General features: G+C 39.3%; 1 protein-coding gene across 2 annotated transcripts in view; it reads right to left on the bottom strand.

Moving 5' to 3' along the window:
• fgfrl1a (fibroblast growth factor receptor like 1a) overlaps positions 1–21,183 on the bottom strand; it is a 67,631-nt gene extending 46,448 nt beyond the window's left edge. For both annotated transcript variants that reach the window (XM_005726455.2, XM_005726456.2), the window contains exons 1-2: positions 20,720–21,183; positions 19,431–19,534 (exon numbers count right to left, since the gene is read on the bottom strand). In XM_005726455.2, coding sequence (XP_005726512.1) covers positions 19,431–19,491 — 61 coding nt within the window. In that variant the 5' untranslated portion in view covers positions 19,492–19,534; positions 20,720–21,183. The remainder of the gene's footprint in view (positions 1–19,430; positions 19,535–20,719) is intronic.
• Positions 21,184–23,266: the final 2,083 nt, after the last annotated feature.

Raw genomic sequence — 23,266 nt, 5'->3', positions numbered from 1 at the left:
GTCTGTATTTGGAGCAAACACATACTTTCATGCACATTAGCTTCATCACTTTAAGCTTTTACCTCTCCAGATAAAATCAGTAAATTTATTCTGGATTTATTTTATGTAAGTTTACACTATCAACAGAATTCCTGGGCAGATTCGGCTGTTTAGACGGACTATAGCAGTATAAGCATCAGTTCTTTAGTAAATCCTAAACTACCCTCACCAAACGATGACCTTATATTCAGACAATATGGGGAATATTAGTTACTGTACTGTAGTTACTGTAAACAAATACTTAGAGTAGTACCTTAATATGCTACAAGCATTTATCTTTTTTAGCAGAAGCTATGTCACGAATAAACTCTCTTTCACCAACTACACCCAATTATCCAATAGCATATGTACTGTGGCACTATACTGACTCATTTGAATCCAGTGCAGTTCAGTTTTATTTAGACAGCGCCAAATCGCAACAACGGTTGCCTCTAGGACCTTTATATTGTCAGTTAGACCCTACAATAATAAATACAGAGAAAAACCCAACAATCATATGACCCCCTATGAGCAAGCAGTTTGGCGACAGTGGGAAGGAAAAACTCCCTTTCAACAGGAAGAAACCTCTAGCAGAATCAGGCTCAGGGAGGGGCGGGGCCATCTGCCGTGACTGGTTGGGGTGAGAGAAGGAAGACATGATAAAAGACACGCTGTGAGTTATTAATTCAACAGTATCTTACTCTAATACTCCAAATCTCCAACTGTCTGTCCAAGCTGGGCATATAGAGAGGTGGAGGTTCTCATGTATAATACATATTATGACACCATCATATTGCCGAGCCACCATCTACCTACGGGCTAAAATTACACATTTTAAAAGTACAAACTTAGAAATGCATCATATGACTTTAATTTTATGACAATGACGTGGAAGTTTGCTCGACAAAACATGTATTATGCATGACATTATGACATCATCACACTGCCTTGTGACTACATTTAAATTTATATACTAGAGCAAGATCTGAGCATTGCAAGGATCCCAAAAAATGGCCTCAGTTGATATAATAGTCTTGTATGTTTGTCTTGTAGTTCTTCTCTGGCTAGTTAGCCCTGATGTAACCGGCCGTGCCCCACAGAAGGTCGAGTAAACTCACCTGGTTTGGCCCCATGTCCATTATTCTATACAGTATTTGCTCTAAAATTGGACACTTATTAGCAAAATTTATGCAAATTGCATTAGTTGTTACACTCAAGTACAAACAGACTGTTTTTCTGGCTCTGGGTGCCAAATACCACGAATACACGTCTGTGTTTTCTCACGCTAACATTTTGTGATATGACACAGTGACAAATTAACTCGCAGTTCTAATGTGTTTTGTCTGGTTCTCTATTTTGCATTTGCAGAAATTCGGTGATGATTGCCAGTGCTGTGCTGTTTATTCAAATCAAACTCACGAATGCATTTCACATAAGAATTTAAAAATTACAAATTTTCTTAGCATGGTAAAAATACTATCTATAGTGTAACTAGCATGGCAAAATAAGAGCTGCAAAATATCAGCAGAAGTAGAGGAGCGGCATTCAAACATGACTTTTTTTAAAGCGCTAATTTGGTCATTTTTTGTTGTGTTGTATATTTTGGCAGAATGCGGTCGCTGGGGCTGAACCTTTATGTTTTTGATTGAGAGTTCTGGTCTTTTATTGCCCCTAACGTTCCAATGGTCTTTGAGTCAGATGGGTTTGCAGAGTCCAACACAACGTTGTTGTTGGCAGGCAAGCGAGACTGGGGCGAGAGCCGAGGAATGCTTTTCATGGAGAGCTCTTGACAGCGGGACACAGCGCTGATGTACCGATCAAGGTAGAGGTGTGTGAGCATGTGTGTGCATCTGTAAAATATTGTGTGTCTCAAAAGTTTGGAACGCTGCAACACAAACGAATCCTCAGGAGCTCATTGTTATTACCAGGTATGTTTGAAAAGTAACATTTACGTCTTTAGTTCTGCCCTGTGCTGTAGTAAAACTTAAGATTTTAAAAACCAAACCCTACGTGTACTTTCCTGCAGTACGCTTCAGTGACAATTTGTCTGTTCTCAGGCTTAAATTACATTAAATACTCACAAGTGTGCTATTTATGCCTTTGGAGAAACCTTGCTGTTATTGTTTATAAGCCATACTCCATTATCACATCCATAGTTTCTAAACTGATTATAAACCAACAGGACTTCTTTTTGCGTAAGGCCACATTTAGCCTTTCAGGCAGCTTATTGGACAGAATTAACTCACAAAAAACTGAAATCTCACTTATCCTCTTCCTTCTTTTTCACTGACACAAACGCACAAACATAAAATAAGTTGATCTTATGTTAATTGAGGCAGAAACTGCAGAGCACAAAGTGTACAATCATTTGTGTATTTCAGGAGCTTTCTCACACAGACGGACACACAGACGCTTCCTTCTTGTTCTGACCCATTCACTTCCACTCCATCAGCAGGTCAGCTGCTGCTTGTTACCCCATCCTGACAGTTAACTGTGTGCCTGAGGCTGGCACAACACTGCGGGCTGCACGACACACATACAGTCACACACTTTACGTAAACCAAAAGCATACACTTGTCTCTCTCTCGCTCTCTCACGCACACACACACAAAAGAAAAACACACAGCGGACAGAAAAACTTTGAGGAATCTGCTGAGTGGTTTGTTCAGCAACTTGATCGCCTCCGCGACTCACACCATCAGTTCCCGAGCGCACACACACACACACGCACAATCAAAATGTGTGAACTTTGGATTATTGCCTTTTCATTTTGCTTTTATAATAGATTTTACAGTTAAATTATACCGTCAGACCTTTCAGAGAGACATGATTTATTTTCTCCTACATGTTCGCACTGTCTTTCTCTTTTTACAGTCTCTGATCTGTCCTTCTCTTTGTGCTCTTTCACTATAGCCTTTCTAATAGCTAGTTATTTTGTTCCGGCTTTCCTCTCTTCTCTCGACTGCACCTGTCTGCCTTTCCCTGGAGGAAAGCTCCTCCATAATCAAAAGTAAGAATCAAGGCTATCATTTAGAAGAAACTTACCAAACACGTTGCTCAATTACAAAAACAAGGGAAAACTTGAGGTTAAAGATTTGCCCTAACCTTTGTGAAGAAATAAACCCTCAAAACTATACCCAACAATCCCGCTGAACATGAAAACTCTTCACGGTTACCACATAATTATGGACTTCCTTCCAGAAACAACGATCAATATGATCAATGTTCAAATTTCAGATAAATGATCTGAAACCACTTGTGCAAGGTGTGAACTCTACCACCGACCGCTTCTTTTCGGGTTCATGCTCCGTTAAGAGGAAAACATTTGCTGGAGAAAAAGATATGACTCATTTATAATGACACACCCCACCCAGGAGAGAGGTATGAAAGCTATTATTTTACTTTACTTAGGTTTAGAGTTTAATAGTAATACATTTTCACTTTGTTTTACATTATGCAGCTGTGAGAAAATGAATGCTGATCAGGTTATTAAAAAGGTTGTCACTCTTCAGACGGCTCACCGGTACAGCTGCGTGTAATCTAAGGCTCCTAGTTTCTGAACCTTACGCATATGTAATTCAGAAATGAACATATGTCTTCATTTGTAACTATACAGCATTGTATGAGTAACACATTATTGCCTAACTTCAGGCCAAAATCTTGAAAAACATATTAAAATTCCACAGTTTAGTGTTTTTACATGGACCTTACTGACCTAAAGGTAAATGCAGTAAGTATATTAGGTATGCCCTGCAAGATATTTTCAACTGCTCCTTTATTTTTCAAGGGATCGCCACAGCGGATGGATCGGCATGTTTGATTTGGCACAAATTTGACAAAGTATGACCTTCCAACCCTCCCGTTTATCCAGGCTTGGTACTGTGAGTAAACTAGCTTGTGACGCCCTGCGTCTCCTATACGTGATTTCTCACATGTAAAGCAACCAGGTCTGTGTTTCTGACAACATTAATATATACAAAAAGTTACATTCATAAGAAATGTTTACGCAACCATTGAAATTCTGGTCTGTTGAAATATAAACAGCGGAGTAGTTTGAACTCATAGAGAAAAGACAGAAGATACTTGAACATGGAAAAAATGGTATAAGAGGCCTTTGGAGGAAACATGACTGTAAAGTTCTGCAAACCAACAAGAACCTGAGAGCACTTTAAACCTTGAGCATTCTTTTAAAGCTTATAAAGGGCTTTATGAAAACCACATCATGCACAGTATGCACTTGTGAGAGTGGGTGTGCAGGAATACTGTGGGCTAACTACATAACTGCAGACTCAGGGAAGTGAAGAAAAGTACAGTAAGTTAGAAGAAAAAAAGAAAAGCACTGTGTGAAAGCCAGCGGAGAGGCACCACTCGCACAGAGTTAAGGGATGAAGCCATGGAAGGATGAACAGAAAGCAAATAATCCACATAAACAGCTACCTGCTAACATTTGAGGATTTACAACTAAGCTGCAGACTGGACGTGCAACTGACATTTTAATGACTACCTGGGGTAAAACTGTGAGAGAATATACTTTAGCCTCTGTAACCCTGTATTTTCTTCGCAACCTGTGAGTTAAAAAGGAAAAAAGAAAAGGTAAAGATTGACAGTGCTGGAGAAATCTTGCAGTCCTGACTTGTTGGAAGGTGATCGTGTAGTTGCTCACGAATGCACAAAACTATGCTCGCTCTGTCACTTCTGTCTTTGAATTGCTGGAGATAAAAAGAAGACAGGAAGTACATTAAGATACCGTGTCTATCTCCTGTGACGACAGGGTCTCCATAACATCCACGTAGCCTGATAAGGTTTGTTTACACAGTTTATGCATGTCATATCTAAACACTAAACAATAGATGCTAGGCCTCAACGAAGGTTAAAGGCCACAAACTTCTAGTTTAGTGTGTGTATTTTTATGCCTTCAAAGTTCAATATCTCCTAATCAGAAGGTTGTCAGCTCAATAACAGCCTGCTCCAGTATTCCAGTGAGTAAGAAATACTGTCTGCTTGAATACTTTAACTACTCAAATAGAGTAAAAAGTATTACCACCATTCCTGGCTGGCCAGTGCATGGTGCAAAGTAAAGCACAGAGATGCGCTGAGCCTGAATATGATGGCACACTCAGCTCACTTTCATCCTGAATCAAAACAAACATTTATTTGGTTTTAATAAATGTAACATTGACTTAAAAAGAAAACAACTGTTCAAAAGTTTCAGATCATTTCACTCCAACCTTCAGTACTGAACTCAAACAAACATTCATTAGGCTGCAAAGCCTTTTCCCCAACAGAACAGGAGAGCAGGTGGTCTGATTGTATGCAAGGAATCCAAGGCTGGGGTCAATTTACTTATTTAGTCACAGTCAGGTTACAGTCACTGTGAACATAACTTTGCAACGACCCAGGCACCAACAAAAGGAACACTATTTACACGTACAGTACGTGGCAAAGAACATTCATTTATAGTCTACAAATCTCTGTAAAATAGCCACTGTAAATATATACATCTGTATCTTGTGTGTCTTTTTGTGTTACGCCTTACAGATAAGCCAAGACATAGTTGACGTAAGATAAGAAATAGTTAACACGCTTGATTATGTGCACATTTGGGTGAATGTGTGTAAAGCAAAGCGATGTCCTCGACCTGGCATTTATCAACATTCTGGAGGCAGACACTGTTACTCATTAACAGCGAGTGATAACGAATGCATACACACACACACACACACACACACACACACACACACGCGGTACCTACCACCTGTGTTAAGCACCTGATTTCAGTGGTAGAAAGCAGACTATTTACTCTAAGGGAGCCATCCATATTGACATAACTATAAAAACAAGAGACGAGGGATAAGCGAGGGCGCAAGAAAGAGAGCAATAGTCATAAAAATAGCTTATGGCTCCCCACGTTGTGAAAGGATAAAGATTTAGACAATTCAGTGATTTCAGAGCGATTTGTCATAAAACATAAAAAGAGAATTTGGCTATTTCATCATTTCCATTACACAATATTGTTGGTCATCATCGCTAATGTAAGAAGATAAAACTCTACCATGCCAAGAAAAAACAAAAAATCCAAGAGCAACGATTCCCGCCACCTTTTTCCAGACTCAAGTTCATTTAAAGGTGAACTGAAGAAATGACCTGTAGTCAATGCAATACAAAGGCTTATGCATTGAAGACTCTGTGAAGGCAACGTCAGTGCTGAATGGTTTAGCGACATATGCTGCCATCCTGGCAACATGATTTTCCGGGAAAGTCTTGGTTATTTCGGCAAGACCGTGCCGTATCTGCACATAGCATAACATCAATGGCTTCATAATAAAACAGGCTGAGCGGTGAACTGACCAGACTGCAGTCCAGACCTGTCAGCAGTTAAATGACTCTCACTCAGGAAGTGTTTTGCCCAAAAGTGAGAAGCCTACTTTGTTAAGGTGACAGAGTGGAGTTAGAAGTAAAGCTCATCAAATTAATACTTACTTGGTTATCACTTAAATAAACATGTCTTTTCTTTCTATTTGGATTTGTTTTGTACTCGTCAGTTTGAGCATCACACTTTGAAGATCAGCGATCCAGCACTCATCTTTTTCCCTCCTTCATCATCCTGCATTTCCTCCTCCTCTCCCTCACATCTTTCCACCTCCTCCTCCACCTGTGTGTTTTCTGGTTCATTGGGTGGGGAGTTAAACATTCCAAGCATGCACATAACACACACACACACACACACACGCATGCATGCATGCACACACAAATTCATGCCCCCCTCCCACATTCCTCACCAATCCTCAGCCATGACTAAACTCCATTTGTTCAGCTCTGGTCACTGTCTTAGTCCACTGCTTGTGTTTGAGAGAGGGGATAAGGTGCTTGTGTGAGATTGCATGTGCTTAAGCCATAGTTCTTTTTGCTAATCTCTTCTTGTCAACTGACATCTAAATGTCCCCCAAAACCATAAAAAAAAAAAAATTACCCAAAATAAGTTAAAGCCTTTGTAAGCGGCTTGTTGCTGCAACATTCTTGCCTGTGCTGGATTATGGTGATATTCTATATATGAATGCTTCTGCTCAATGTCTTCGAATGGTTGATTCTGTGTATCGTGCTTCTCTGAGGTTCATCACTAACCGTAAATCTCAGACTCACCACTGTGAGTTATACTCTCAGGTAGGACGGCCTGCTTTGGTAAGTCGGAGGAACTCTCATTTATACAGTTTTATATATAAGGCGATACTTGGGTTGCTGCCTTCTTATCTATGTTCCCTGCTTGTAATGAAACATGCTGGTCGGTATTCTCTTCGTCCGCATGGTTACTTGTTGCTTTCTGTTCCATTTGCCCAAACTGAACTTGGTAAAAGAGCTTTTGTCCATTTAGCACCCTCGGCCTGGAACGAACTGCAGAACGACTGGAAAATGACTGAATTCATTTCATTAAGTGCTTTTAAATCTAAACTACGAATCCTTGAGGCCAAGTCCATAACGTGCAACTGTTTCAATTAGATTGATTGTCATTTTAACAGATTTTTTATTTTTATTTGAATTTTATTTTGTTTGTATTCTTTCACTTATTGTTGCATGTGTGTTGTTGCTGCCTGTGTTTGAGTCATTTCTGTAACTGTGAGACATCTGCTGCTGCCTATCTTGGCCAGGTCTCCCTTGAAAAAGAGGTTTTTAATCTCAATGGGATCTTCCTGGTTAAATAAAGGTTAATAAATAAATAAATAAAACACGACTGAAACAAGACTGGTGGTCTCAGTACTACCGTGGTGTATGCATGTTCCACACTTACATCTTTCCAGTTAAAACTTAAAAGCTAACATTATCTTAATCTTGCGAAGCTCAACATAAAGTTGACCAAGTAGCAGTATTTTAGTGATGTTTAAATGTAAGTAAATGGATCTCACTCATTCGTGTATTTTCATCTAGCACAGTAAGAAGTAAAAGTAGTCATTATGCTAGTTTAGTCTGAAGCTTTTGTATTCTATAATTTGCAGCTTGCAGGTTTAATCTACAGGTACATAACATTTCTGAAATGTTGCATCATGCTTATAGGTAGCTCGCAGTAGCAGATGAGTGTCTCCAAAGTTATGAGTGTCTCTAGTGAGCTTTTTATCAAGACAGTTTTATCAGGGAAAACCCTCTGACATGTAATGTCTCAATATTAACATTGATTGTTATTCTCTCGATGACAAATTCAAAAACTGTGGTCAAAATGTTGCCATAGGAGGATTCAGTGGCACTGATCAGGTCAATCAAAATAGCATCAAGTACATAAGAAACTCTATAGAAGAACTGACCCGAGCTTCTTAGTAGATAACCTGTTTTAGACAGTAAGGATAATCAAAATGTAAATTGGTACCAGTGATACTGACCTCTTGAATCAAGAGGAACCAGTTGAGTCTGTCAATCATTATATAGTGACGTTTAAAAAAAGACCCTAATATGATCGATGTGTTTTAGAGACAGTCCGATACACACTGTCAGCATACTCCATTACTGACAGGTCTAACATTGCATGTAAAGCAGCATCTGGAAATATCCAAAAGGCAAACACCAAAAGTACGTTTTTCAAAACATAATCAATATGTGGTGTAAAAGAAACCTCAGCTCTCTTTCTTTTACAGACGCAGGATTACGGTCCTTTTATTCCATCTCGCCCAAATTAGAGACTCGATGATCTGAGACATGTTGCAAACAGGCTTACTGTTCTTAACCACAAAAAGCTGTTTATTCAGAAATACATGGCTGCATCGGGACAACAAGCTGAAAAAAAGTAACGAAAATGTAACTTCTTCCCACTGGTCCATTAGCTGACAGTTAAACTGTAATTCCCAGGTTAAATTTTCAGTGTGTAATAGATGCTGTTAAATGTTCAAACCTAAACTGAAGTGCCGCTGTATTCTTATGTGAGCGCTTTCCTTTCCCCCACATTCTCCATTTTCCACTACATCCCACTGCCTTCCCTAAAGCTCCAACAACACAACAGTTAAATCCCAGAAAGCAGCTCATAAGGACCTTTGTTAATTACATATAGAAGAATAGGCCCGTTGTGATCTGGTGTGATAATGGTGCCAGTGCAACAGAAGGATTACCTTTGGATAATAATGCACCGAGCTGACCAGTGTGATGAAGGGCCATGTATTGGGAAATAATTAACACAGCTAACTGTTCTGCAGACCCTTCAGCAAGAAATCAGCAGTATGTGGTTACTTGGAGCATATTAATGTCCTGAGTTGCCTCAGTGTAACTAATATCTGTTTTCAAACTCTGTTTTTGTAATCTTTTACAGATCTGGTCAATTTTTTGCCTTATTTTGGGAAAAAAAGCAAGAAATGTCAGTTATGCAATTTTCTGCTGATTTTTAAACCACTGACAATAAACAACAGAGGATATGCTCACTACTTTGGCTGCGAGTACTAAAATGGCTGTAACACACAGTGTAAGGATCTTGCGAGCACTTTGGACACCAATTTCACTCCTTTTATTTTCTATGAAACTTATCCCTTCATGCCTAAAATGGCTCGGATGTAACTCTACCCCCACATGCTGCTCACATCCCCCTGCCGTATGGATTCTACAGCAACAGCTGGCACTGGGGATAAAGATAGAGTATTTGTGTCCCCTCTTATGTAGTGGTTTTCATCTGTTTGTTGCGGTGTATTTTTTTTTTTATTCAATTAGGAAAAAAAGACAGCAGAAAAATGACTTTCTATAGAAATCGTGATTCTTTCAGGAAAAAAAAAGAACAGCACTGTAGCGTTTCCTCCTATTGTAGGCATGATATTTACTTTCATAATCCTTCCAAATATGAAATCTTTAGTTGTTATCATTTAAAGCTACAGACAAGCTGTCCACCTTAACATCCTGTGCAATTAGTTCCCACTCCCTAGAGTCAAAGGTCATCAGTATGTTTGACAAAATGAAGAGAGTGTGGCCAAATGTCTATTACATGTCAATCACATTTGACACCAAAGGTGTAATGGTGATAATGCTGGTCAGGCTGGTGTTGGGTTCCTGTTGTTTTGTTTATTACACAAATAACACAAACACACACACATAGATACAAGCTCACAGCTGCCCACAGTGGTCCATAACTTTAACTCACGCCAGTATGACAGGCTGAAGGGAAAAAAGTGTCCCAATGATCACTTTTCAATATGCCATTTGTAATGCCACCAGGAATCAACAGCTGAAGTGTGTGAGTGTCTGTGTGTGTGTGTGTGTGCATGGTAGGTGGGGGTTAAAAGGGGTCTGAAAGGATCTGATTTAAAGGCAGACAAGGAGCGAGAAAACAGCAGAGACAAAGAAAGTGAGAAAGGATTTAAAATGCCAGAGAGAGAAAGAAAGTGAGAGTGAAAACAGACACACTGCAGAGAGAGATGTAAAAGGCAGCAAAGTACATACAGTTAAGTCTGTGACACTCAAAAGACTTTCTTGTGAACACTTTCTACTGTTTCACCTTTAAAATAAAACAGTTCATGGTAAAAGGTTTTAAGTGTAAAGGCTAATAATGATCCTAAGTAACCTGGAGCATCATTCCACTGGGATATTGATGGATAAAAATGGGGTGTCAGCAGGAGTGTTTTCTTAAAATACACACTGTTTTATATTGTCTTATGGTGTCTTTCTATTCATCTGCTTAAAAACACTTTCTATCCATTTCCAGTTACTACAAACTGGTATCTAGAAAGTCCATGTGGGTCTACTGGAGACTAAAAACACATTTTATACTTCACACCTGCACAGCCGATTAATGGCATTACATTTATGAGACTGTTTGCTTACAATTATCACTGCTGTCTATGGCTATATAACTCATTTTATTAAATTCAGTGCATAATTTAAACAGATGTTTTATAAATAGTTAATAGGAAACAATAAAGACAATAGATTTCAATCATTGTAAGCAATTTTTGTTGACTTATAATCACTTCACTTCACAACTGAGGTCTTTAATTGTTAAAACTTAGGTTATAAGTTTGGAATAATTTATATTACCTCATTAAATCTATTAATACATGCTTGATGAAGTTTGGAACACACACTAGAGACAATGATGTAAAAATGCAGTGAAACTAATGCGTGCTGTCCTGTGGAGTTCCACCAGTGTTATTACAGACTCCTCTGGTGCCAGCATGTGCTTTCTCTGACCCTGCGTTACAGCCACACACATTCACAGTGTGTGTACATAAACTGATGCTCACACTCTCCCTGACCCCTCCCTGATCTGCCAGGTGCCCTCTGACCTGCTGTGCTGTAGCGTTGACCAAACATACCCCAACCCCACTGAGACCACAATACAGCACTGTGGCGCCACACAATAATGCACCATGTAAGGGAGAGACAGAGAAGCCGGGAAAGACGGAGAGCTGAAAAAAAGGGAATTGGGGGAAAATACTGCATATAAATAAAGCGGGAATGAAGAAATAATATTAAAAAGCTTCTGGAATTACAGATGTGTTGCACATGCTGGTCAGAAGAGAAATGTGTATAATATTTAATGTTCACAAAAACTTACTTTGTCTTCATATTATGTCCTTGCAGCATCATACTAGCAACTGTAACTCTCAGCCTTTCATTAATCCTCCTTTTATGTTAGACTAGGGCTGTGCGATATGACCAAAATCTCATATCCCGATATAAAGAATTCTATCGTCCGATATCGATATAAATCACAAAAATGTAACATTTTCTGTAAATTCTGTGAATCTCGGGCAGCTCGACTTGCGTGAAGTGTTTCCAGCTGCGCGTCATGTAGCTGGAGTCGAGTGTTTTAACCGATGCATGAAACGACACATTTTTAGACATAAGTTGTAACGGCCGCCGTTTTCTTTGTGAGTATTTATTACACGGCGTGCTGCGGGGAAACGCCTGTTCTAACGTTTGAGCACCTGGCGGCTCTTTTTTACTTCTCATCCGTAAATAATCTGCATCTTTCACGTGATTCAGTTTATTTTGAAAAGTCTCAACAGGATCTTGAGCTTTATTGTGAAAGGTTTATGTGGAACATAAGCAAGCGGACACGCGATGCTGTTACCGTCGTTGTTGCTAACCACAACGCATAAAAACAGGCGCTTGTCCGTCCGTAGTGTGGTTATATAAAATATAAGAGAAAGAGAGAACTTAAATGAATATAGCCACTACAGGGACCATCAAAACCATGAAAAAATATTGCCGTAAACAGTTTATTTTGCAACACCACGAAACAAACGATAGCGTAAAATGAAACGATAGATGTTTTTATATCGTCATCCGATATATATGGTTATATCAAACAGCCCTATGTTAGACTACTGCTATTAGGGGTGTGCAATTATTCTAAAGACATTTCCAGTATTTTTAAATGATTACAAATTTAGTCATGAAGTCAGTTCAAAACTGTCTGTTAAATATTTCTGTTTCTTTCTCAGTATTTTTTCCACACTGCCCTTTTCTATCTTATCTTCTCCTGTTGCCTTTCCTTCTCCTGCACCCCCTCCACAAACAGGCATCGCGTCTTAGCAATACTGCGACACAGCGTCAGCCCCTGCAGAGAACGTCCAGACAGCCCCATTAAACCCCACCATTAGCAAACTCAAAGCAAACATTGACTTTATCTAAATGTGGGCTAATAGCCTTCAACATTAGCAGACCCCATAAAACAGTGAGCTGCAGGACTGCTCCACAAGGTCCCAGCTCGTTGCCCGTGAAGAGGTCCACATCAGTGCTAGTTAATCTGTAGGACATGTCATATTGTAGAATAAGTTCTAGGTTTTGAAAACTCACACTTTAGACTAACACGTAAAAGGGACATGCACGAATATTTCAGGTGTCCTTTTTAAAGTGCATTGTTGGTATTTGGAGTTTTTTTGACAGCCACAGCTGCACCAGCCCAAACAGCCAACAACATTTGGCCCTGACGTTAGGATTTAACAAGAGGAACTGAAAGAGTCATTTGGATCCTTTGAAGCTTCCCTTTGTCAGTTAATCAACCAGCACACACACACACACACACACACACACACACACACACACACACACACACACACACACACACACACACACTCTGTTTCTTCTCTCAAATAGAGGATAAAAGCCTCAGTTAAATCTTAAATTAAAGTGCATAATCGTTTAAACCATTTACTAAAGGGCTCCTTAGTTTTTCCATAATACACTAACAAAAAACTCTGTAGGTTAAAGGTATAAATACTGGTTCCACGCAAGAGAAGAAACATTTTCTAAGGCCTAGCGTGGATTCTGATGAATGTTTCACCCATTTTGGGTAATCTAGTTTTAGCACCTCCTGTGCAAACACTGAGACTGGCAGGTAAACACCCCCAGGTCATATAATGGTTATCAGCATGTCAAATGGCATTTACAATTGTTAGCTGTGACTAAGGACACTTTGAATGCTTAAACTAGTGAGGTGAAAGAGATTCGTTTTATGTGAGCCATATCGCATACTAGTCCAGATTTTTATATATCAAACTGTAATATTGTGATACTATTATATAGCAATGCCTTTTATGTTCCCTAGTGCGCACAACAAGACATGCCCGGGCACTGAGGGTGAGCGCCGCGTGTCACCCTCTGGTGACAATTTGGTACCTAAAAAGGCGCTACCTCGACAACCTCCAACGAAGCAATACTTTACCAAATATGCAAGAAAACTGGTGATGTGCAACAAAAACTATACAAGTGACTTCACTGAGCATTATTCCATATGACAGGAAGAGCAAATGGTGAATGAAATTAGTAATATGTTTACATGATGGAAAAGCAGGGCCTTGGTAAGAAGTTCAACTCAAGATACAACCTCTTAGCTACTTTTGTTATGCGAAAACTATTTCACTATAATGCTAAAGCTAGCACGATGTTTTTAGTAGATTCACTCTCTGAATTAGGTAGTCTGTCCTTAATAATCCTAATTCGTGGAAAAGGATGGAAAATACCGTTCATTTACTTACACTGCTGCTACACTGTGATAAAATGTGATGCTATATTGCCCTTATAATGCGTCTTGTTACAATGAAGCACAAAGCAGTGGTCTGAAAAGCAGCTGTTCCATTAAAGAGGAATCATTCTGCTCTCTTCCATCTAAATCCACTAAATGTCAGACAGGCAGAAACTTACTGCTACGTTTTATTTTATCTTTAAAGTAGCCATTATTTTTTAAAGTTGTTGTTCCAGAGAGTATCTAATTACTACACCTAGAAATAAAAGCCAATTCTGTAGTTGTATCTTTTGTTTTTACCTCTCTTGGTATACTCGACTGATGGCTGGATAAAACAGACATTTTAAATTGTCGTCTTGGGTACTGGGAACTTGTGGCAGGAATTTTTCACAATTTGATGACAGATTTTAAACCATTAATGACAAACTTTAAATAACTGATGGAAAAATAAAGGGATTGTGAGTTGCAGTTTTCATACCTATCACTTCATCCTGCCCTCCAGCCATCTTTAGCTCTTCTAAAAACTTAAAGCCTGTGCTATTTATGTGTTCCACTTACCTCTGATTACTGTCTCATTCTCCACTCTTTACCTACCCACAGTTCTCTCCTACATATCACTGTTAGTGTTAGCATGCTAATTACATTCCTCAGTAGTGAGTGTGTGGGGCAGAGGGTTGTTAAGGGACTGGGGGCCTGTGTGTGCACCTCTATGCATGACTGCTTATATGTTAAATTATATTTATGGGTAGAATCTTCTACTTGTATATGTTTCCAGCGTCTGTGCATGTGGCTGTTTACACTCTGCACTTTCTGTCTGTCATTTCCTGCAGTGACGATGAACTGTTCTCTCTCTCTCCCCCTCTGTTTCTCAGTGTGTGTTTGCAGTGTTGCTTCTTTGGCAGCTTTCGTGGAATGAAGATGCATTTTTAATGTGGCTGTGGGCTTTTTTACACTTATTATAACAACAACCCACGGCGATGAACCCTCTCATTGCCGTGTCTGTTTCTCTCTCTTCGTCCAAATAATGGGTGGTCTATACGGCACAATCACATGGAAAACATGAAACTGTTTAGACAGAAGAGTACATCAGGAAACCATGTACAGAAACCCACAAATCATCTCATTTCTGGGTACGTCTTTTTTTTCTGAATCTGCTTCCAGAGAGATCTAAGACTGTGAAATGCCATTTCAACATATAAGCTCGTACAAAGATGAAAACAAAAATCTGGTGGATTAACCCCAATAATCGCATTAATATCATCCTACCAGTCGTGCACCAGTTGTTTGACCATCAAGCTGCAACAGCTGTCTTATATAAATACCAACTGACAGACTGATAACTATCTGACATACACATGGCATTTTTCATCACATAATTAATCTATCTCCATATGTGTAGATGCATACACAATAACAGCATATACACTAATAAACCACAACTGGATGTGCTCAGTGTCTAACACATTTAGTACATCGTTCAGCTGCGTCTTCAGAAAGCACCAAAGCTAGCAGTTTAAGTCAGTAGAAAGTCAAAATGCAACATCTGCTCTACAGAATCTGGTTTCTTTGTATAATTGTTTAATGCTGAGGGAAATTGGACTTGAAGGAGGCCATTATTCTCGAAGTCTAAGGAAACTCTTGGAGAGTGTATTTGTAGCGGCAGTGGAAATATTTGGAAGTTGCATTACATCTGCTTCAACGTGCAAATCTGCCATGGTTTAACATTTTGTGAAATATGATTAAAATCACTACCACTCTCATGTCTATAATGTACATATTAAGGTACAGAAGGTAGCTTAACAGCATAAAGATCAGAAACAGAGGTAAAAAGTTTGATTCTGCCAAAAGTGACAAAATCCAAAGAGCAGTTCTGAAGTTCACAAAGGATTCCTGGAAATGTCAAATATTTGATTTGATCTGGAATCTAACTCCGTCCAAAGCTGCAGGCAGCCTCAAATCCACTGGCCTACTACTTTCTGACCCCTGAAACCAAGCTCGGTGCTGTTCAGCTAACAGGCGAGAATGCTAATCTCTCAGCTGCTCAGTCTCATGCTCAGCTACACACACTTATGCACGCAGACCCCAGTTCACACAGTGCAGTTGTGTAAGCCTCTGGAGTGCAGCAACTCTACATCTGTTGCAAGGGGCACCAAAGTTGCCTCTTTATCACTAACTGCCTGTCTCACTATCTCCGTGTCACTTGCTCTTTCACTGCTTCTGACTAGCTTTCATTGCCTTATTATAATATTCATCTCTTCCTTTAGTTTAACAAAGCAGTTAGCTTTTGCAGGCTTCCTGCTTCCACTTGCCAATCAACTCTCATAGTGGGTAAAGCTCTTCAGTGCCACGTGATGCTCAGCGTGGATGAACCCCAACTACACACGGCACAATCCACAGCAACAGTTATTAGACCCTTATGTTTAATAATTTATTATTATAATAAACATTTTCTCTTTAACAATGTGGTAATTTTAAGGTAATGCTTTTTTACATAATGTCCTAAATTATAAAATAGCTTAAATTTACTTTAACTGCATCTTGTGTAGAAAGGCTAATGGTCTGATAAATGATACCATGAGACCTTGTTTTCAATTTGAAATGTCCTATTGTGAGCTGTGATATTTTTCTTTTTCTTGTTTATTGCTGACATAGCTGGCATATTTCTCTGAGATATCTCAGTAGTCACACATTTAAAATGTTTCTTTGTATCATTTCCTAGAGTGCAGTGAAAAATGTAACAAATAAGCCAGTCAGATTAAGATTCTTTTAGATTCTTGTATTCTTCTAGATGATATCTGCTGCTAACTTGTTGTAATTTGGATTCTATTATGCAAAAAAAGTTGGTGACGGGGAAGAGCTGTGAGATTTGCAATCTTTTTAATGCTCTGTTCGCCTCGTGCTCTCTTGCCCCCTTTCTTACACTCTCTGCTGTAAAGTGTTTTCAGCCACTGTCCATTTCCCCTCCTATTCCTACCTCACTTGTACCCACTGGTTTCTTTTCTCACTAGGTCCCTTCTATCATCCATTCTTACTCCAATCTCCCTAGTCCTGCCCCCCTTCCTTCCGATTTCTTTTCCACGTCTTTCCTCCATTCTCCTTAATCTTGCTCTCTGTCCTTCTCTGCTGCCTGACTAAGCTGACAGGCTGCAGTCAGTGAGTGGGAGGATATGCATTGTACAGCAAACATCCCTAATAGGCTAATCTAATCTCATCTCTTTGCGGTCTATGGCCCTGTGTTTACTTTCGGCCCCGTGTCTGCATGCTGGCTCTGCCTCGCCTCGCTGAATGCAGCTTTGTTCCGACTAAAAACTCATCGTTGGTGTGATCTGAGGAACGGGCGCCAGCTCCACAACTGTCTGCCCATAAAGCCTGCAGGCAAGCAGGGAATCGCTCTCATCTATGTACAGCTTGTTGTTGTTTGTCTCTATTACACTGATTTTCACTGACAAAAAACACATTGTTGAACAAAGTACAAGGAGCTGTTCTGTAACCGATGGTGGTGACAGACCCCCCTATACGGCTGCAGAATTCAGTTTGTGATCTGCACGATTATCTGAAGCTCTGATACTCCAGACATAAGTTATGTGTTAAAGGCTGTACGGTGATTTTTTCATTTACAGCCACGTGACTCTATGAGGTCAGGTGAAAAACTCACGTACATCCCATGATTCAATAGCTGGTAGAACCACTGTTAACAGCAAGATCTTTAAGTAATCATTTTCTTTATCAGTCTATCACATCTTTATGTTGGAATTTTGGCCCACTCTTCTTTACAATGTTGTTTGAGCTTATTGAGGTTCCCTGTGCATAAAGTTCTCATGCTACAGCATTTCAATTGGATTGATGACAGGACTTTGCAACGCCATGATTCTTTTCTTTTTCAGTATTCTGTTGCAAACTTGCTGATGTGTTTGGGATTGTTGTCCTGTGTTATGACCGTATTGCTGTCTGACAAATGGCCTCCCATTCGATTCTAGTGCAGCTGGTAGAGGTCTGTGAGTCGTTTGGTACTGGGCCACGAGAGTTGAGGCTCTGGTGTGAAATTCATGGTCTTCAGGGTTTCTATCTGTTTTAAGCCTTATTTTTTAAATCGTTTTGATTGTTAACTCTGTTTGCCTTGGTCATTTCCCGTGTGTTATGAATAAATCTTCCGTATTTTGGTACCGGTATTGGTTTTATTTTGTTGTATTTATCCGTGACACCTTAAAGGTCAGTCCGTGAAAATATTGTCGGACATAAACCGGACTGTGGTGCAAAAAAGGTTTGGGACCGCTGTTCTAGAGTGCTTTGTTGTACAGGAGTTCACGCTTAACTCAATGACTGCAAAGCAAATCGAAATCATCACTATTGTGCTTGATTGTTGGTATGAGGTGTTTGCTCTGATATGCTGTGTTCGGATTTTGCCAACATGGTGCTGTGCATTACAACTAGACATCTCCACTTTGGCCTCATTTATTCAAAGGACATTGTTCCAGACGTTTTGTGGTTAGTTCAGATGCAGTTTTGCAAGCCAGAGTCAAGCTGCCATGTTGTTTTTAGTGCAAAGAGGCTTTCTTCTGGCACACCTTCCAAACAAGCCATACTGTATACTTATTCAGTATTTTTCTAATTCCACTGTCATGAACTTTAACATTTAAGAAGCTAACTAAGTAGCTCTTGAGCTTTTTACAATTCCTTTCAGAATTTTTTGGTCTGTGGTGGATTTGCTGGGATGTCCACTCCCGGAAAGACTACGGCATTGTGCAAATGCTCCAGACCAGCAAATTGCCAGCGCTTTTGCTTTTATAGATATGGTCACACTTGCTTTTAATTAATCAAATGCATTTGATTAGCAACCCCTGGCTGCAATTTACTTTCTTAAGTCCAATAAGCGATAAGGGTGTAGTTAGTTTTTCACGCAATTCTGTTAAAACTGTATGAATAAAACAACCACTCAAAGAGAAAATTATAGTCAGCAGCAACAGTGACTGAAGTGACAGTGACCACATCTGGAGCTTATGATGACATGTAGCTATATATACAAAAGAGTATCTGAATCCTGAAACTGAAAACCAAATAACGTTGCAAAATATGAAGATCTGAATATTCCAATAGTCAAAAGGTTTTTTTACTTGATTGGTGTCACAGTAGCACCCTTGGGATAACCAAGAGGTCCCAGGACAGCACAGGAACATCTCAGAAAATGTAACAACCAGACAGTGTTTGGATCTATGGTAATTCAGTGACGTAGAGTTAAATGAAGGAATGCAAATACATTATAGTTTCTGAACAAATATATCAATTCTGAAAAGAAATTAAGAAACCCAAGGAGCAGAGGAAGATACTGACAAAAAGAATACACTGATGTAGCAGTGAATAAGAATGCACACCATGAAAACATCCCCACAACTATTTAACTGCACCAACCTTTATAAGGCTGTTGGACAGTCACACAATCTGACTGCAATACTCTACAGTTGTTGATTTCAGTACTTTTGTTACTCACCCCTGACAGCAGTGGAAATAAGGACCATCTCCAACAACAGACAGACCCGGAAAAGCCCCATTTTTGTATTTTTATGAGGAAGAAAAAAGGTCAGACGATTTGATCTGAAAGGAAATTAAATGACAAAAAAGATATTAAGATTCTTATTAATGTATAACACCTGTGGTGCTACTGAGTTCCTGCCTTAAAGGTGCAGTTTTTTTTTACATTTCTGTATGTAAATGATCACTTAATCAACCACACTTTTCCCTTCTGTCTTCACAGTCTCTGGTCACCTTTATCATTTCAACATTTGATGCTCTCTTATGATCAGATGCTGTCAAAATAGCTGCTTGTGAAATGAAATGCAGTACCAAATGGTGAAATGAAAACCTTGCCAGGAATTTTAAAAGAAAAAATGCCCCAGAAATAACCCCAGAATCTCTTCTTTTTGATGCATCATATGTTTAAAACAATTTCTTGATCGAATCAGTGGCAGTGACAACAAAGTAAGGTGTTCATCCACGACCAGACAGGAGAATAAATCTGTCAGAACACTTTCTGGAAGTCAGACTACTTTCCTTGCAGATTTATTCTGTCCACCTGTCCATAAGTCTCTCCTTACTCCGTTTTTAATCTTTCTGCCCCATAAATTTCCTCCCAAACCTTATGAGATCTTATTTCAATACTTCACATCTTTATCTTTGATCAGTATCTGTCATCCGCTGGGTCTCAGCTCACTAGGAACTGCTACTCACTTTAAAGTGCAAGATAACTGATTTGGCAGGGACTGAGAATTAAGCTGAGATCTTCAGTGAGGTTAAATTTTATTTGCGTTAAACACCTTACTACAAAACGTTTTCATAAGGTGTTTTACGCATTTACAAGTAAATTATTACTATTAGGCAATTTCACGTTATTTCTAACCAAAAACATAAAAAGTATTTAGAAAGGGAGAAAATTCTGTATTTTGTGATAGCTTTCATGAATATGAGTCCAGACTGGGTATCTGTACGTGTATGAAAAATGTGGACGTATTATCATGAAGCCACATCTGCCAATATCTGTCCGTTTTAAAACATTTGCACGATATGAATATGCTTCAAAAATTGGTTTTTACTTTAGTCCCTGGGAATTTGGTTAGAACTGCAACAGTTCTAACCGGTTACCAATTTCTATAGGATATGTTGTTTTCCAACATGCAAGCTAATAAAACTGAAAGATAGCAAACAAGTTCACTGTGAAAGTCACTATGACGTGCAGAAACATTAACATTAATGTACTTTAGTGACTTTAGAAGACGGACTTACTGTTCTGTTCTCAGCCGTGTTGCGGTATCCTCAGTATGTTACCCGCCGGGGGGGCACCACGCCGTTATTCCGCAAAAAAAGTAATTCACCTTAAGTCCAATGACTGGAAGACTACAATAACTTGATTGTGCAGACACGTGTTTGTGACTGAAATACCAACTTGTATTAAGTCTACTTGGACAAAGTAAAGCGACAATCATGCGACTAAACGCAGAAAACTGAATTCATGAGCACGGTCAAACACATGAGCGCTCAAAATGTATCTGTAGTATTTCTGAATGACAGCCCGCATGTAAACCGCTCCAATGAGCGGAGTAAGAGAACCGGGAAAAGAAAACAGAGAGAGAGGAAAAAAATGCATCTACACTCTCCAGTAAACTATCGAGATAACTATGTTTAGAATAAAAACCTTAATATCATATCCTCATCGCCTCCAGCAGCGGTACGCCGTCTGTATTAGGGCCGCAGGCGAGAAAACAAAACTCCAGTCGACGGATTGTCCCAGCACGTAACTTTCAACCAATCAGAGGGCAGGCCAATCAGAAAATAGACCAATCAGAGAGCAGGAGCGTGCAGGACAAATTTGGAGCGGTTTATAGCTGCGAGGAGGGGGACACTTACTCAAATGATTATTATTAATAATTTTTAGTTACAGTAATAATGCACAAAAGAACAGAAACGTTACAACAGGCACTCCAGGAAAGCTGAACGAGTCTTTAAAAAGGAGATTTTTATTACAACTATTATTATTGTTGTTATTGTTATTATTATTGTTTTATTAGTAGTATTAGCAGCAACAGCAATAAGAATGGTATCTATCAATATAGACTTATACTACTTTGACTAATGTATAATATATGATTTCACTATTCTATTCTATTCTATTCTATTCTATTCTATTCTATTCTATTCAAGCGCATCTACGATTTCGCGGACCCCAATAGACGTCTCCAGGTATGGAGCTACATTGCCCCCTAGTGGCACTTGTACGCTATTACAGCTATAAAATAAATAGGTACAACACGCAGAGGCGGTATATGTTGCACAGTGGCTTACAGACACTGGCTAAAAGTCGACCTCTTTATATGACTCCCTGTGATGATAGGAACATTTGAAGATGAGGAAATTAACACGCAATACCATTCTTCAAAATTATATAATATTTGCATATGCAGACACAGGGCGCGTACCAGCTTTATCTTTGAGATGATCAGTGACTCAGAGTGTGAAGGCACACTCTGAGTCACTGATGTAAATGTAAAAAACCTGGAGAAAGTTGGGTTTTTGTAGGAGTTGTGTGGCAATTAACTCATTCCACTGCACAGAAAAATTATCAAAACAAATCTTCTACATTGCAGCTCTAAAAATGCTGCTGAGTGATTTTCATTGCAAAAACCAAGTCAGTTTCCAGGGAACAAAAGAAAGCGTCTACATTGAATGTGTATAAGTCTCACATGTTTAGTGCAAACTGTCACATTACCACAGCTGTTTGTTTACTTCTTTGTTCCACCGCCAGAAGAGGATGTCTGGGTTAATGATGAATATGTTAATTGAGTGTGCAAAAAATTATTACATTGAATACCAAACAGATAATTAAAATAATAGATAACCTTTACGAGCAAATTCTATTACCCACCCAGCCATTCATTTTCTTAACTACTTATCCACTTTGTAGTGGCTGAAGACTAGCCCAGCTATCACAGTGTGAAAGGCAGGACAGGTCATCATTACAGGGCCAACACAGAGAGAAAGTAATCACACAGTCCAACATCCCCACTGACATCAAATTAAGAAACTAGAATCACCAGTCAATCACATTCCCTCACATGCCTTTGGACTGTGAGGAAACTTCCTGTTGCATGGTGACTGTACTAAAAACTACATCACTCTGTTTTCCATCATATTCTATTCTATTTTAAAGTTGCAGTGACATCTCCTGGTAATAAGACCAACAGCACTTGTCATTGTTACCCAGAGTTCTGTTGATGTTGGTATATACAGGAAATTATGAGGAAATATCGCCACGAGCAGAATGCTTATCATCATTTCAACATATTAATAAATACATAGCACAACAGAACAGCTCCAAACAAACCACTTCCATCACTTTTTTCCCTGTTGACTCACAATCATTCGTCTGTAGGCACCTGTGACAGCTTTTTGGCTTTCAGCTTAAAATCTGGAGTCAGATTTAATCAGCTCAGTGCCAAATCTTGAAAAGGATTGGCCATTTTTGAGGCACGAGTATGGCCACACATATATGAGTGTTGCATAGATTTGGTAGAAGCAGGCTGTTGCTGCACTGACAAAGAACAATCCTCCACTTAACAGCAACTCAGGGTTATTTAATCGAGTGGATAAAGATCCATTTAACTTATTTGCAAACCAGTTAAATTAGAGGCATTAAAGCAGGCCTCAGTGGGGTTTAGGCGTAGTTTTCACCACTAGATGGTAGCAGAAGATTATGTTAAAAGGACAAGGACGCGCACACACACACACACACACACACACACACACACACACACACACACACACACACACACACAC

Source organism: Pundamilia nyererei, unplaced genomic scaffold (genome assembly GCF_000239375.1).
Source record: "Pundamilia nyererei isolate P.nyererei 1_Seehausen unplaced genomic scaffold, PunNye1.0 scaffold00020, whole genome shotgun sequence".
NCBI lineage: Eukaryota > Metazoa > Chordata > Actinopteri > Cichliformes > Cichlidae > Pundamilia > Pundamilia nyererei.
This window is presented reverse-complemented; position numbering and strand designations above follow the sequence as displayed.